Source organism: Cornus florida, unplaced genomic scaffold, assembly GCF_030987335.1.
Source record: "Cornus florida cultivar Cherokee Brave unplaced genomic scaffold, ASM3098733v1 CherokeeBrave_3.0.0_Hap2_Chr10, whole genome shotgun sequence".
Classification (NCBI taxonomy): domain Eukaryota; kingdom Viridiplantae; phylum Streptophyta; class Magnoliopsida; order Cornales; family Cornaceae; genus Cornus; species Cornus florida.
The window spans coordinates 71,456,724-71,468,258 of NW_026775580.1; the positions used below are offsets into that span (position 1 = coordinate 71,456,724).

The 11,535-nt window shown below is 34.9% G+C and overlaps 1 protein-coding gene across 1 annotated transcript; it reads right to left on the reverse strand.

The window, feature by feature from the left end:
• Positions 1–1,638: 1,638 nt before the first annotated feature.
• Positions 1,639–11,275, reverse strand: LOC132279010 (probable ubiquitin-conjugating enzyme E2 18). Its single transcript, XM_059780927.1, has 6 exons — positions 11,246–11,275; positions 10,979–11,082; positions 10,765–10,867; positions 10,315–10,378; positions 1,871–1,959; positions 1,639–1,734 (listed from the first exon to the last, which is right to left on the reverse strand). Exons 1-6 carry the CDS (start codon positions 11,273–11,275, stop codon positions 1,639–1,641), a joined length of 486 nt encoding a protein of 161 aa, XP_059636910.1.
• Between the last annotated feature and the right edge of the window lie 260 nt (positions 11,276–11,535).

Consider the following 11,535-nt stretch of genomic DNA (forward strand, 5'->3'; position numbering starts at 1 on the left):
GATATATAATTTAAGATGCATAAAGTTATACTGGTACCATATTTTTTATTTTTAAGGAAAAGATATTGGTTTAATTTTTAAGATGAAAGAATTAAGCATCTTAATTTAAAAATAAAAAATAAAAAGAAAAGAAGTAATAACAAAATATAATTTATTTGAAATATATGTATTGGATCAAAAAATCATTTTAGATGTCTACATTTTTAAGAAGTTGGAACATTTATAAAGTAAATAACAAAAAAAAAAAAAAAGTGAACAATATATATATATATATATATATATATATATTTTGTTACTTTTTTTATGCATAAATTGTTCATGAGGGTAGATTAGTCCAATTTATTAAATTATAAAGTTAAAAAAATTTCCTAAATGGTTAAAGGGTAATTTGGTCAATTTTTCATGTAAAGGGGTGTCTTTGTCCTTTTTTGAACCTTCAGGGGGTGTCTTTATCTGAAAAATAGGTAAATTTCATTTGAGCGTACTTTTGCCAAACCTCAAGGAGTGTGGTTGTACTTTACCCTTTTTTTTTTAATCTTTAAAAAAAAAATCTCAATAACACACTACCAATCACATGAATTTGAATTATCAAAACAAATACAAATTTATTCAATAAATAGATAATAATAAACCTCCCAACCAATAGAGCATGTGAGCTATTATCCTATTTTGTAAAATAAATATGAAATTTAGAAGTAAAAATTCATTTGACAATAGAATTATCTTGGTGTGCAGGCATGACCTAATGCAATGGTAGTTGATGCAATTGCCCCCACCAATATATACTAAGTAATTTTTTCTTTTTATTTTATAGAACAATTTACCTTGACATGAATAAGAAAATGCAGAATTGATCAAGCTAAAGTCAAAATATAAATATATAAAATAAAAAAAAATAAAAATTGAAATTGAAATAAAAGGAGCTCGACAAATTTCTAACAAAATAGGAGTACGTAATAAGTTAATAACATACTTGCATGTAGAAATTCATATTCTGGTGTTGAAACTATTAACATCACATGAATCTGCTATTAAAAACGTTAGACAAATAATATATTCCTTCGCCAAGAGCCTAGAATCCATGATCCAAAAATAGTGAAGAAAATCTATCGTTCCTACTCAACCAAACAGCAAGGACATAAAAAGGCCTTTCCTTTTTCCTTTTCCCCATTCCTCTCCTTACATCCTTTCCTCCCAAAATTTTATGACCTCTCAAAATTTCATCCATAGCAACCTTGATGCATACACATGCAGCTCACTAATGATACTTTCGTACTAGTACCATGAAATTTGGACAAAAATTAAATTACTTCAAAATACCTATTCATATACCCATTTATAGAGAAAAGGAAAACAGAAAACACACACACACACACACAATGATGAAAAGAAGGCTAACACAAATAACAGAAGCATATGTTGGTTCAATACTATTACTGCTTTACAAGTTACACCCAGCATTGCTGCCATGCAGCAACTATTGGGAAGTTCTTTCATGCCCAACTATATATATAGTAATGTATTTGAAATGGAAAATTTAATATTTGTCCCATCTTTTTACGAAAAGTTAAGAAAGATACATCCTCATATAATCCACACGCATATGAATGAGGTGGTGTTACAGTCCTCAAGAAATTATTACACTTTATCATCATGGAACCACCATCTTGTCTCCTTGGGAGATCTGCCATTCCTACGGTTCTTCACATAACGGTCGTTATCTGCAGGTCGTTGCTATGCAACAGATAAAAGGTGTGAGAATAATGCTACAGAATTACCGCATAAAGAGATCTTTATCAAGCAAACACACAATGCACACATTACGCGCCCAGAGATTAAAGCTCTAAAATTTAGAAATTTAAAATCAAACCTTCGCGGTGGAACTCGATAACATAGAAAGAATGTTGATACAGATGGTACTAACAGTCATGGCTGGGGACCAAAAATCATACAGAATATCTGCACACATAAACCATAATACGCCACATAAGTCATTGAAGGGCAATAGACCACAAATACCCTGCCCAAAGAAAGAACCAAGAAGATTTTCTCTTCCCTACGAAGAAAATTTATGAAATCTCTTTCTTTAATCGATTAAAAAAATAAACACAGGAAAATGAAACAAATTTAAAAGCTTATATCAGTCGGGGATAAACGGATAAAATCAGTGTTATCAAGCCTGGCCCAACCGGATAGTTGGTCCTTTGGACCGCTTAAAGAAGTAGACAGAATTCATCTATTCATTCGACTCAGAAAGGTTTGTAGGTAGCCTCCTGCCCCACAACCTCAACATGAGATGTCAAAACTCGAGCTAGTATTATTCAGTAACCTCAGTACTATATAGCAACTTTATATTAACTTTTCCTTTCCTTCAATTCCAAGCAACAAAATAGAGGGTGTAAGGTTAGTCTTTTGTCGGTATGGGGAAGAGGTTGGCGGTTGAACCACTCGTCCGGTTTCTATTGCGGGAGGAGTTGGGGCATGGAAATCCATTCGGAAGGGATGGGATTCCTTTTCCTCTCATATCAGATTCAAAGTTCATGATGGTAGTTGCGTCCGTTTTTGGGAAGATATTTGGTGTGGGGATCAGCCATTATTCCGTACATTTACCAGATTATTCAGTATTGCAGTTGATAAACATGCCTACGTAGCTGACTGTTATCGGCTTGATAATAGTAGGATTACGTGGAATGTGCATTTTCGGCGTTCATTTCAGGATTGAGAGTTGGATGAGGTGAGTATTTTTCTAGACCAATTGTATCGGCAGGAAGGAATTGGCAGGGGTTATGACAATTTGACATGGATTCCCTCTTCTCACAGTCGCTTTGAAATAAGATCTTTGTTCTTATGTCTTGTCTAAGTTTGTATGTTTTGACTTCCCATGGAAGACCATTTGGCCCTCTATGGTTCCTACTAGGGTGGCATTCTTTGTGTGAACCGTTGTTTGGGGTAAGATTCTGACAATTGATAATTTGAGGAAGAGGGGAAATTGTTTTGTTAATTGGTTTTGCCTATGCAAGCAAGATGGGGAGTCAGTTGATCATCTCCCAATGCATTGCCTTGTGGCGCACGATTGTTGGAATCTTATTCTTGGTTTGTTTGGCATGTGTTGGGTAATGCCACGTTCTACTAAGGATTTGATTCATGCCTGGAGAGGATGTCGTGTGAGTAGGGGTGTACGTGATTATTGGAGATCTGTCCCACATTGCGTATGGTGGTGTATCTAGAATGAGAGAAATAGTAGAATGTTTGAAGAGAAGGAGTCTACGGCGACACTGAAACTTGTTATTATTCGTTCTCTCTTTAGTTATGTGAAGTGAGTTCTTGTTCCTCTTCTGATGATTTAATTTCTTTCTTTGATTCTTTGGGGCCTTAGACCCCGATTCCTCTAATGTCTAAAGGATACGTTCCCCTTTTGAACGCCTTTTTTAATTCATTATTACGTATAAAAATATATATATATAAATGACCACATAAGAACAATAAATAAATGACTGATGTATCCAAAAGCAACTTTATATTTACTTTTTCTTTCCTTTAATTCCAAGTAACAAAATAGAGGGTGTAATATAAATGACCACATAAGAACAACAAATAAATGACTGATGTATCCAATAGCAGAGATAGGCTCATAAAAGATGAGGAATAAGCCAGTTTCTCCTAATTATATTAAGATATTTGAAATTGTTAAGCCAGTTTCTCCTAATTATATTAAGATATTTGGAATAAGCCAGTTTCTCCTAATTATATTAAGATATTTGAAATTGTTTCATTTTTTTCTTTTCCTTTTTTTTTTTTATAAAAAAAATAAAGATATATCTCAAACCTAGTGCTGCTAGCATAATTTAACCATCAGTCAGACATTAGGGGTGGCAATTGGGCGGGTTTGGGCGCCCTTTAGTGACCCGTTTGGAGTGGGTCATACATGGGTTGGACATTAACTAGGCGAGTCAATCCGCTTCTAACCAGATGACCCGAATGTTTTTTAGATACCAATGATTTGGCTGGTGAGCAATTGGGCTAACTCATACCCAACACAATGGCCATAATTCGGGTTGGCCCGAACCTGTCTAGAGTTTGGGTCGACCCAAATCCAAAAGGAAAATTATGACCCAATATTAAAGCATAAAAACTTTCACTATGGCACTTGCTACCTATCAGACCTCATTTGATCTTCCAAAGTACCTACCAAAAAGAAAATTTAAGAGAACGAGCAAAAGAAATCTCGTGTAGATGGAACTAATATATCTAAATACAGCAGCTCAAAGGAGCATCTAGCTAAAAATCAAACCCCTTAAACCACTAAAAGAGTTGCCAGGTTTAAAACAAAAAAAGAAAAGAAAAAGAGTGGTTGTGTATCTGTGTGCGCGCGTGTGTGTGAGAGAGAGGAGGGAATGTGTGCTGAGCAAAGAAGGGTATGGCACATATACAGGTCTGCTACATGCCACCACACGCGAAAATTATATGTGATTCATTCGTGCATGCGATCATAGTTCTCGATCAAGCCCGGTAAGCTGCCCAATAAGAGACAGACACGTACATCACTCAATGACCATGAGATGAAGATGAACCATAGCAGATAGATAGACAGTAATGGCAGTCAACAATAGCAAAGCTAGAGACACACCCATAGTTGGAGAGAAAAGCCCGGCTTTTAATTTTCCAGAAAAATGTTTTCCTGAGAAAATTTCTAAAAGCGTACCTTGAAAGAGCTAAAATAATGGCAGAAAAGTGAAGATCCAGATGGTGTGTTGAGCAACAATGGTGGTGGGTGGGTTTAAAAGAGCACCATTTTAGAGAGAGAGGAGAGTGAAATGGAATTACGTTCGCCAGTTGTTAGTATTGAATTATTTCTCACTCTAATCTACATAGATTAAAGAAAGAAATAGAGAGAGATTTGGTATAGTTTAGAGAGAGAGGTATAGTTGACGGCAGCTTGATGCACACGGGGAGTGAGAGTGAGAGAGAGAGAGAGAGATTGGTAATTGGTGCGGTACGCGAAAAGAGCTAGGTTGGAAGTTCAATTGGGCGAGTTATCAGTGGGTACCTGCACTCAACTCACTAATTACCCACTAATTACATTGTATTTTGTGAAGTGACCCCTTAATAATCCGCTCACTTAAATCACTCACCCAATAACTCATTTTTAGCAGGTGGGTTCGGGTAAGTGCCACCCCTAGTCAGAATCTCCTTAAATGCAATCCTTAGATACCAGAACTATGTACAACTTAAAGAGAAAAGGAAGGGGTTGTTTTTTAAACCCGTTTACTGTCAACCCTCTCTCTCTGAGAATTGCAGCAGGGAAATTAGGGCCTCGGATAATAAACTTTGTCATGCATGTATGCTCCACAATTCAAGCCTTCAGGCCCACTGGTGCCAAAGACATTCGGCTCATCGTATCCTCAACAAAAAGAGAGTTTTAGAACATAATTGAGGCTGAAATTCCACTCACTATTATTATTTTCACTATTACTCACTAAGATTTGTAATGCATGATCAATTATAGTAGTTAAATGTGATTAGGCTTTTATGTCCAAGACAACATCTTTTACATCAATAATTATCAAGTAGGCATTGAAGTTGATGATGATGGATTCTATTGAAGAGTAAAATCTTAGATGACAAGACAATCCAACAAAATTAAGCCCATGATGAACTCCTACGCCCACAACACAGCGACACATGTCAAAATTAGTGTCAAAAGTACTGCCACAAAGGACGAATCGTCTTTAAATTACCTCATAATATGAGTCCAGCATCTACGTTTGCTTCTGATAAGCATGAAACTTTTATCAGCTGAATATCATACCCATGTCAATATCCATAAAAAAGTCTTGAAGGAAGTGTGGAGTAAAGATTTACACTTACCCTCCAGATCTTCCTTCAAAATAAAGATGACAAGGAATCTGGTCCTTGAAGACTTTGAGATAGAATTGGTGGGTAGAACAAACTTCAACTTCTTAAACAATGAATGGAACACTAAATCCAATTAAAAGAACACTGATAAGCTTTCATAAACTGACATTACTCCCCCATTTAACCTTTAAATGAAAGAAGATTTCGAAAATAATCAGAATGTCCTCCCTAAAATATCATCATTTTCTTAGTAATGACTTCATATCGCTTTAAGAAGTTGGCGTATGGATTGAAAGAACAAAAACCCTAGGAATCCATTCATTATCGGTGATAAATTAAGATTAATTAGAAAAATAGCCTCAAATTTTTGGGTTCACAAGGAGGGTTTAAAATATATCATGTGAGGAGAAAATGACTCAAGTCATAATGAAAATTGAAGTGTTGGGATAAATGAAGGGGCAGGCTATACAAACGAATTAATAAATGTCATAGCCAATCAAACAAAACAAAACAATCTGCAATGAACAAAGAAAACAAAATAAAGTGTTCCACTGTTCCTAGCCAAGATTAAATATATAGCATGTTGCACTTAGTTGAAATGAAATAATGGTCATGATGGGAAACAAGAAAGGAAATCAACTCCACGTATTTAAAAAAATGATGTACAAATGTTGAAATATACTTTAAAACAAAAATATACTTTAAAACATAACTAACTGAACTTCTCACATTTTCTAGCATGATCACTGATCTGAGTGGTTTTATTTCAAGCATTTATGACATTATCAATCTGATAATGCTTACTATAAAGCATATTGTACATCTGATTACAATTCCAAATATTCATGTTGGTATCATTTTCATTCTGTAACAGATGTAATTTTGCACAAAACAGGTTTCCTCTCATACAGATGAACTAATAAATCTTTTTTTCTTTCATTTAAATGAAATTTAGAAAGATATTGAACCTAACCAGCTTATCATATTAACGAGATGAGCACTCATATGACCAATATATTTAAATCTACTACTAGAATGACTTTGCCTTCTAATAAGCATTGCTAATGTTATTGATGAATGGATTGTTTGTCTGTTGCGAAGAAAATTTGAAAGAGATTTTTTTTTTTTGGTTGTGAAGGAGAAGGGGGGAAGGTTTATACATTTTCATTTGTCAAGTATGAAGGAAACAGAAGTGAAGAACTCCCTCTAGGCTATTTATCAAAGAAAAAGAAAAAACTTCCTCCTAGATTCACAAAAATAAATGTCCGATGTATTGAATATGCCATGATTCCTAGAGAAAGAGAGGATGGAACAGTCCCCCAATTCCAGCCCCCGGGGTGGACGTGCGGATATAGGCGCACATTGAATGGTGTATCGCGTTGTGGCAGGATACCAATGTGACAACCTTAAATTTTTAATTAAGTCTTCCTATGTTTAGGGCCAGAATTACATGATTTTTTATTTAATTTCTTTATACCTATTTCATGTGTTGCATTTTCAATATTAGTACATCCCTAATTGCTTAGAATTTATTTAAATGAATCGGAAGTCATTAACTTGATTTCTACCTATTTTACACGGTTCGTTGGCAATTTATAATTCCTTAATTGTCTAGTATATAATTTTTTTTTCGATCTAGTATTTAATTTATAGTCATGAGTTTCATTTAATTTTTCTATTTTACTCATGGGATGAATTTAGTTGTTAACAAAAAATAATAATAATAAAGAAATAAAGAAATAAAGAAAATGGGTAGGGCCATTGAGTGATTACTTTTGGAAATGAGGGAGTATTGAGATATTAATAGAAGGTGGTTTAGTGGGTTTGCATGTGGCAGCATATAGGGGATCCAGAACTAAGTGTCATTCATTTGCAAAAACTTGGAGACACGTTTAATTATTTAGCACTACACTTGTAACTAGTTCCCTCATAGTTGTTGCATGCCAAACCAAAAAGAAAATTCCAAGCCGTGGGTTGTTTGACAGAGAGAAAGAAGAACAGAAAGTGAAGAAGAAGAAGAAGGGTTTGGACTAAGGCTGAAAATGTAGGCATTTTACCCTTACACCATCTAATCTCACCACCTCCAGTTGTTACCTTAAATTGGGTAGGGATTCTTTCTAACTCTTGCAGCCTTGAGAGTTTTTTTTAAAAGTTTTGTTTCCCAATTTAATGTTCCATGAAATTATAGTTTTTTTTTCTTGCTGCAAGTACATGATTTTCTTATAGTCAAATGCTTGATTTTAGCTAAGATATTATACATATGCTTGGCATGATTTGAGCTTTGGTTACAACAAGTATTGCTTGTAATTTTATTTCAGAACTCTACATGAGGAAATGTTTTCCAATCAGAACTTAGCATGTTGATAGACTGATGTATATTGTTAATTCTACGCCAAAATAATTCTGCTTAGATTCTGGAATGTTGTAATTGAGTTGTCTTCAATTGTTTGGGTTGAATTATTCTAGTGCTTAACTTTGGGCCTAGGAAGGTGATGTCCCGGGTGAAAGGGGTGAGCAATTGGGTATAAGCTACCCGTTGGTGAAAGATCATAAACCCGCAGCGGTAGACCCTAGATGGGTATTTAGAGTTGAATCCCTACTAGTCGAAGGGGGAGAGATAGTTGGGATCACTCTAATTGAAGTAAAGTTGTTTGACAAAAGGCCAAATGAAGATTAGCTCTTTACTAACTCACTTTAACTCTTAAATGGTTTTAGAACTGGGATTTTCTTTTAGCTATTTTTTTTATTTATTAAATTCCATCATGTTATAATTGGTCTTGGTAGAAACTTGGCCAACGATTCTTGTGTAAATCAGACCATGTAACTAAAACCCCATGGAGGCATTTGTTAAAGGCTTTCCAACTAGGCATTGTCTCACCATTTTTATTTTTCAGGTCTTGGTGCTCAGGACGGCGATGCTAGGCCTGAGCTTGAGTTCCTATAGATGTGATCCTTTTGTGGAGCATCTTATGCTTGGTGTTTTTGTGTAAAATATTAGCCTTAAGTACTATTTTGTTCATGTTTGATGCCTTATGAAACCATGTTAAGGTCGTGGTTGCTGTGCTAGAGTGAAGATGACAACATGCTCTCTGCTATGTGTTCTTTAGGACTGGGAATTGAATCTAGATGTTTTGTGTATAGCCTGTTAATGGTAGCATATTTACTTAGTGACTCTTTATTTTGGGTGTACAAATTTGAACTGAAATTATCTTTCTATGGATGACTTTATGCAATGTATATATTCTTAGCATCTTTAGAACTTTGTTATACATATCTATTATATAATTAAGTTGTTCATGGGGTAAGTTCTGAATTTCTGTTAGAGGGTTTTTTTTAAAGAAGAAACAAAAAAATCCGTTTTAAAATTTCCTCTAGTTCTTGCCTGGAAATGAATTTTAATCAGAGGTTGTAGTACTTCAAATGCTGTGAAATTTTACCATATGTTTCCCCTTTATGTATAAAGTCTCTCACAAAATTTTATAATTTTTCGATTGGTGGATATTTTTAAAAAAATCTTATATCATCTGCTGTTTAGTTTCTGGTCACAGTTTGGAAACTGAATTTGAGAAAAGAATTTGACGGCTTTCCTGAGATCAATAAATTATGAAAATTTCTAATTTTATTATTTCAAGTGTCTAGTTTCTAAAGGTTAAGGCCCCAAATTTTTATTGGCTCTCTTAAAGACTAAGCAAGCCAAAGTTTTGCATTTGGTTCCAATTCAGCATAAGTTGTGAGAGCCTTCTTCCTTCCAAAAACTGTTTTCCTCGGTGTTTTTCTAGCATCCGGGAGTGACTTGGTCACATTGTCATCTGAGTCTAGTTTCTAAAAAAAATTTAGTTTGCTTCATTTCGATAATAATTGAATTTTCAATGATTTTTTTGAGTAACCGCTGCGCAGAATTTTCTTAAGTTGGAACTGTTTTTTTTTTTTTTTCTTCCCGTTTTAACCTCTTTTATCACGCTCTATGGTTTTGGGGCGTGACAATCCAGGTGAGTGGATATGCATAAGGGGCACACTTGATTGCACCTTGTACCAAATTGTGGCATGACACTGACAACACAATGAAGGAGTGAGAAAGTAAGGATGGCAGAACTTTGGCTTAGCTTGACAACATGGTGGCATCATGCCACAAGGAACGACAGCAAGCCAAGGTCATGGGAAGCATGACATGCCATGGGCACTTTTTGGTCACAAATGAAACGCTTGGGGATAGTAGGTTTGAGCTTTTCAAGGCCAGCAGGGGGCAGCAAATTGGGATTGTATTATATTTTTACAGTAAAATTTTGAATAAATGGCTATTTTATTCTATGAAGATAATTAATCAAAAGAGAAGCACTAATTCAAAAAAACTCAAGGTTTTTTAGAAACAAAGGCACAATGATGTACTAATGCTGAAACACTATATACATGCATGTCTAATTTACCAAGAACCATAATTCATAAAGTTCTGAGACAAACCTAAACAGATATGGCTATTGCTGTAAATATGAGCCTGAAGCGGAGCCGGAGGGATAAAAACAACCTGTCCAAAACCAAAACAAGATAAACCAAAATTAAACCCAAACAATGGGGAAGGATTCCAAACAAAGTACTTCATTAACACTCCATTTAAGTTGCTAAAACAACATGATTGATTCGGTACAGAAGATGAACTAAATTTCGAATCATAAATTATTTCCTATAAGTAACTATAACAAACAAAAAATAAATAATTCCACCCAACAATATTTATTACCATATGGCTTAGTGAAGGTGAAAATGATCTTTTTTTCAGCCTTTTCAACCATATCACAAGAAACACAATATTTTTGAAATATCACATTTTCTTTCCTCAATTCTTCGAATTTTTCTTTCAACCAAACATAAGATAATAATTATAAAACGTCGGATCAATTGTATTCAATTCACCTGTGGAGCTTCCATAGGGTAATGCTCAGGAAAATCAACTTGAAGCTGGTAAGTTTCATTGGCGAACAGAGTCCCCGGTGCCCCATTGACTTCAATTACCCATCTGCATACCAATAACCAAATTATTCAAAACCTAACTACAACGTCACATTTTCCAATTCAAACAAACCTAAAATGAATTGATCAAATCGAAGAAAGAGGTGAAAGTGATAACCTTTGAAGATTATCAGTGACTTTGTGTTTGAATCCAGCAGGTGGATTAACCTGCCATTCCACAAGCTCTTTCTGGAGCCGATTGCATGCGATCTTGCTCAGAGCCTGCAAATGATTGAATTCAATGAACGAAGATGATTAAAGTTTTACAATTATAGCCAAATTAGGGCCAAATAAATATAATCATATATACGCCTAACTATATATATATATATGTGTGTGTGTGTGTGTGTGTGTATATATATATCTATATATATGTTTATATAACCTTGCGAGAAGGGGCGGAGGTGCTGGTCATTGCTGTTTCAACAGTGCAGAGTATAGAGGGAGGGAGGAGAGAGAAATAAATAGAGAATTTGGAAGGTTTGTTTTTAGTGAGCACTATTGGGCTTGTCAGGCATTTGTGTGAGGCCCATTGGACTTTTAATGTGGATAGTTGTTACAAGGTATATTTGTCCCACATCGGATTCGGATGAAAAAGTGATTGGGTATAAATGGGTAGGTATGCAGTACTATTCAACACTTTGAGCTTTTGGATAAATGAGCAGACGCCCACCT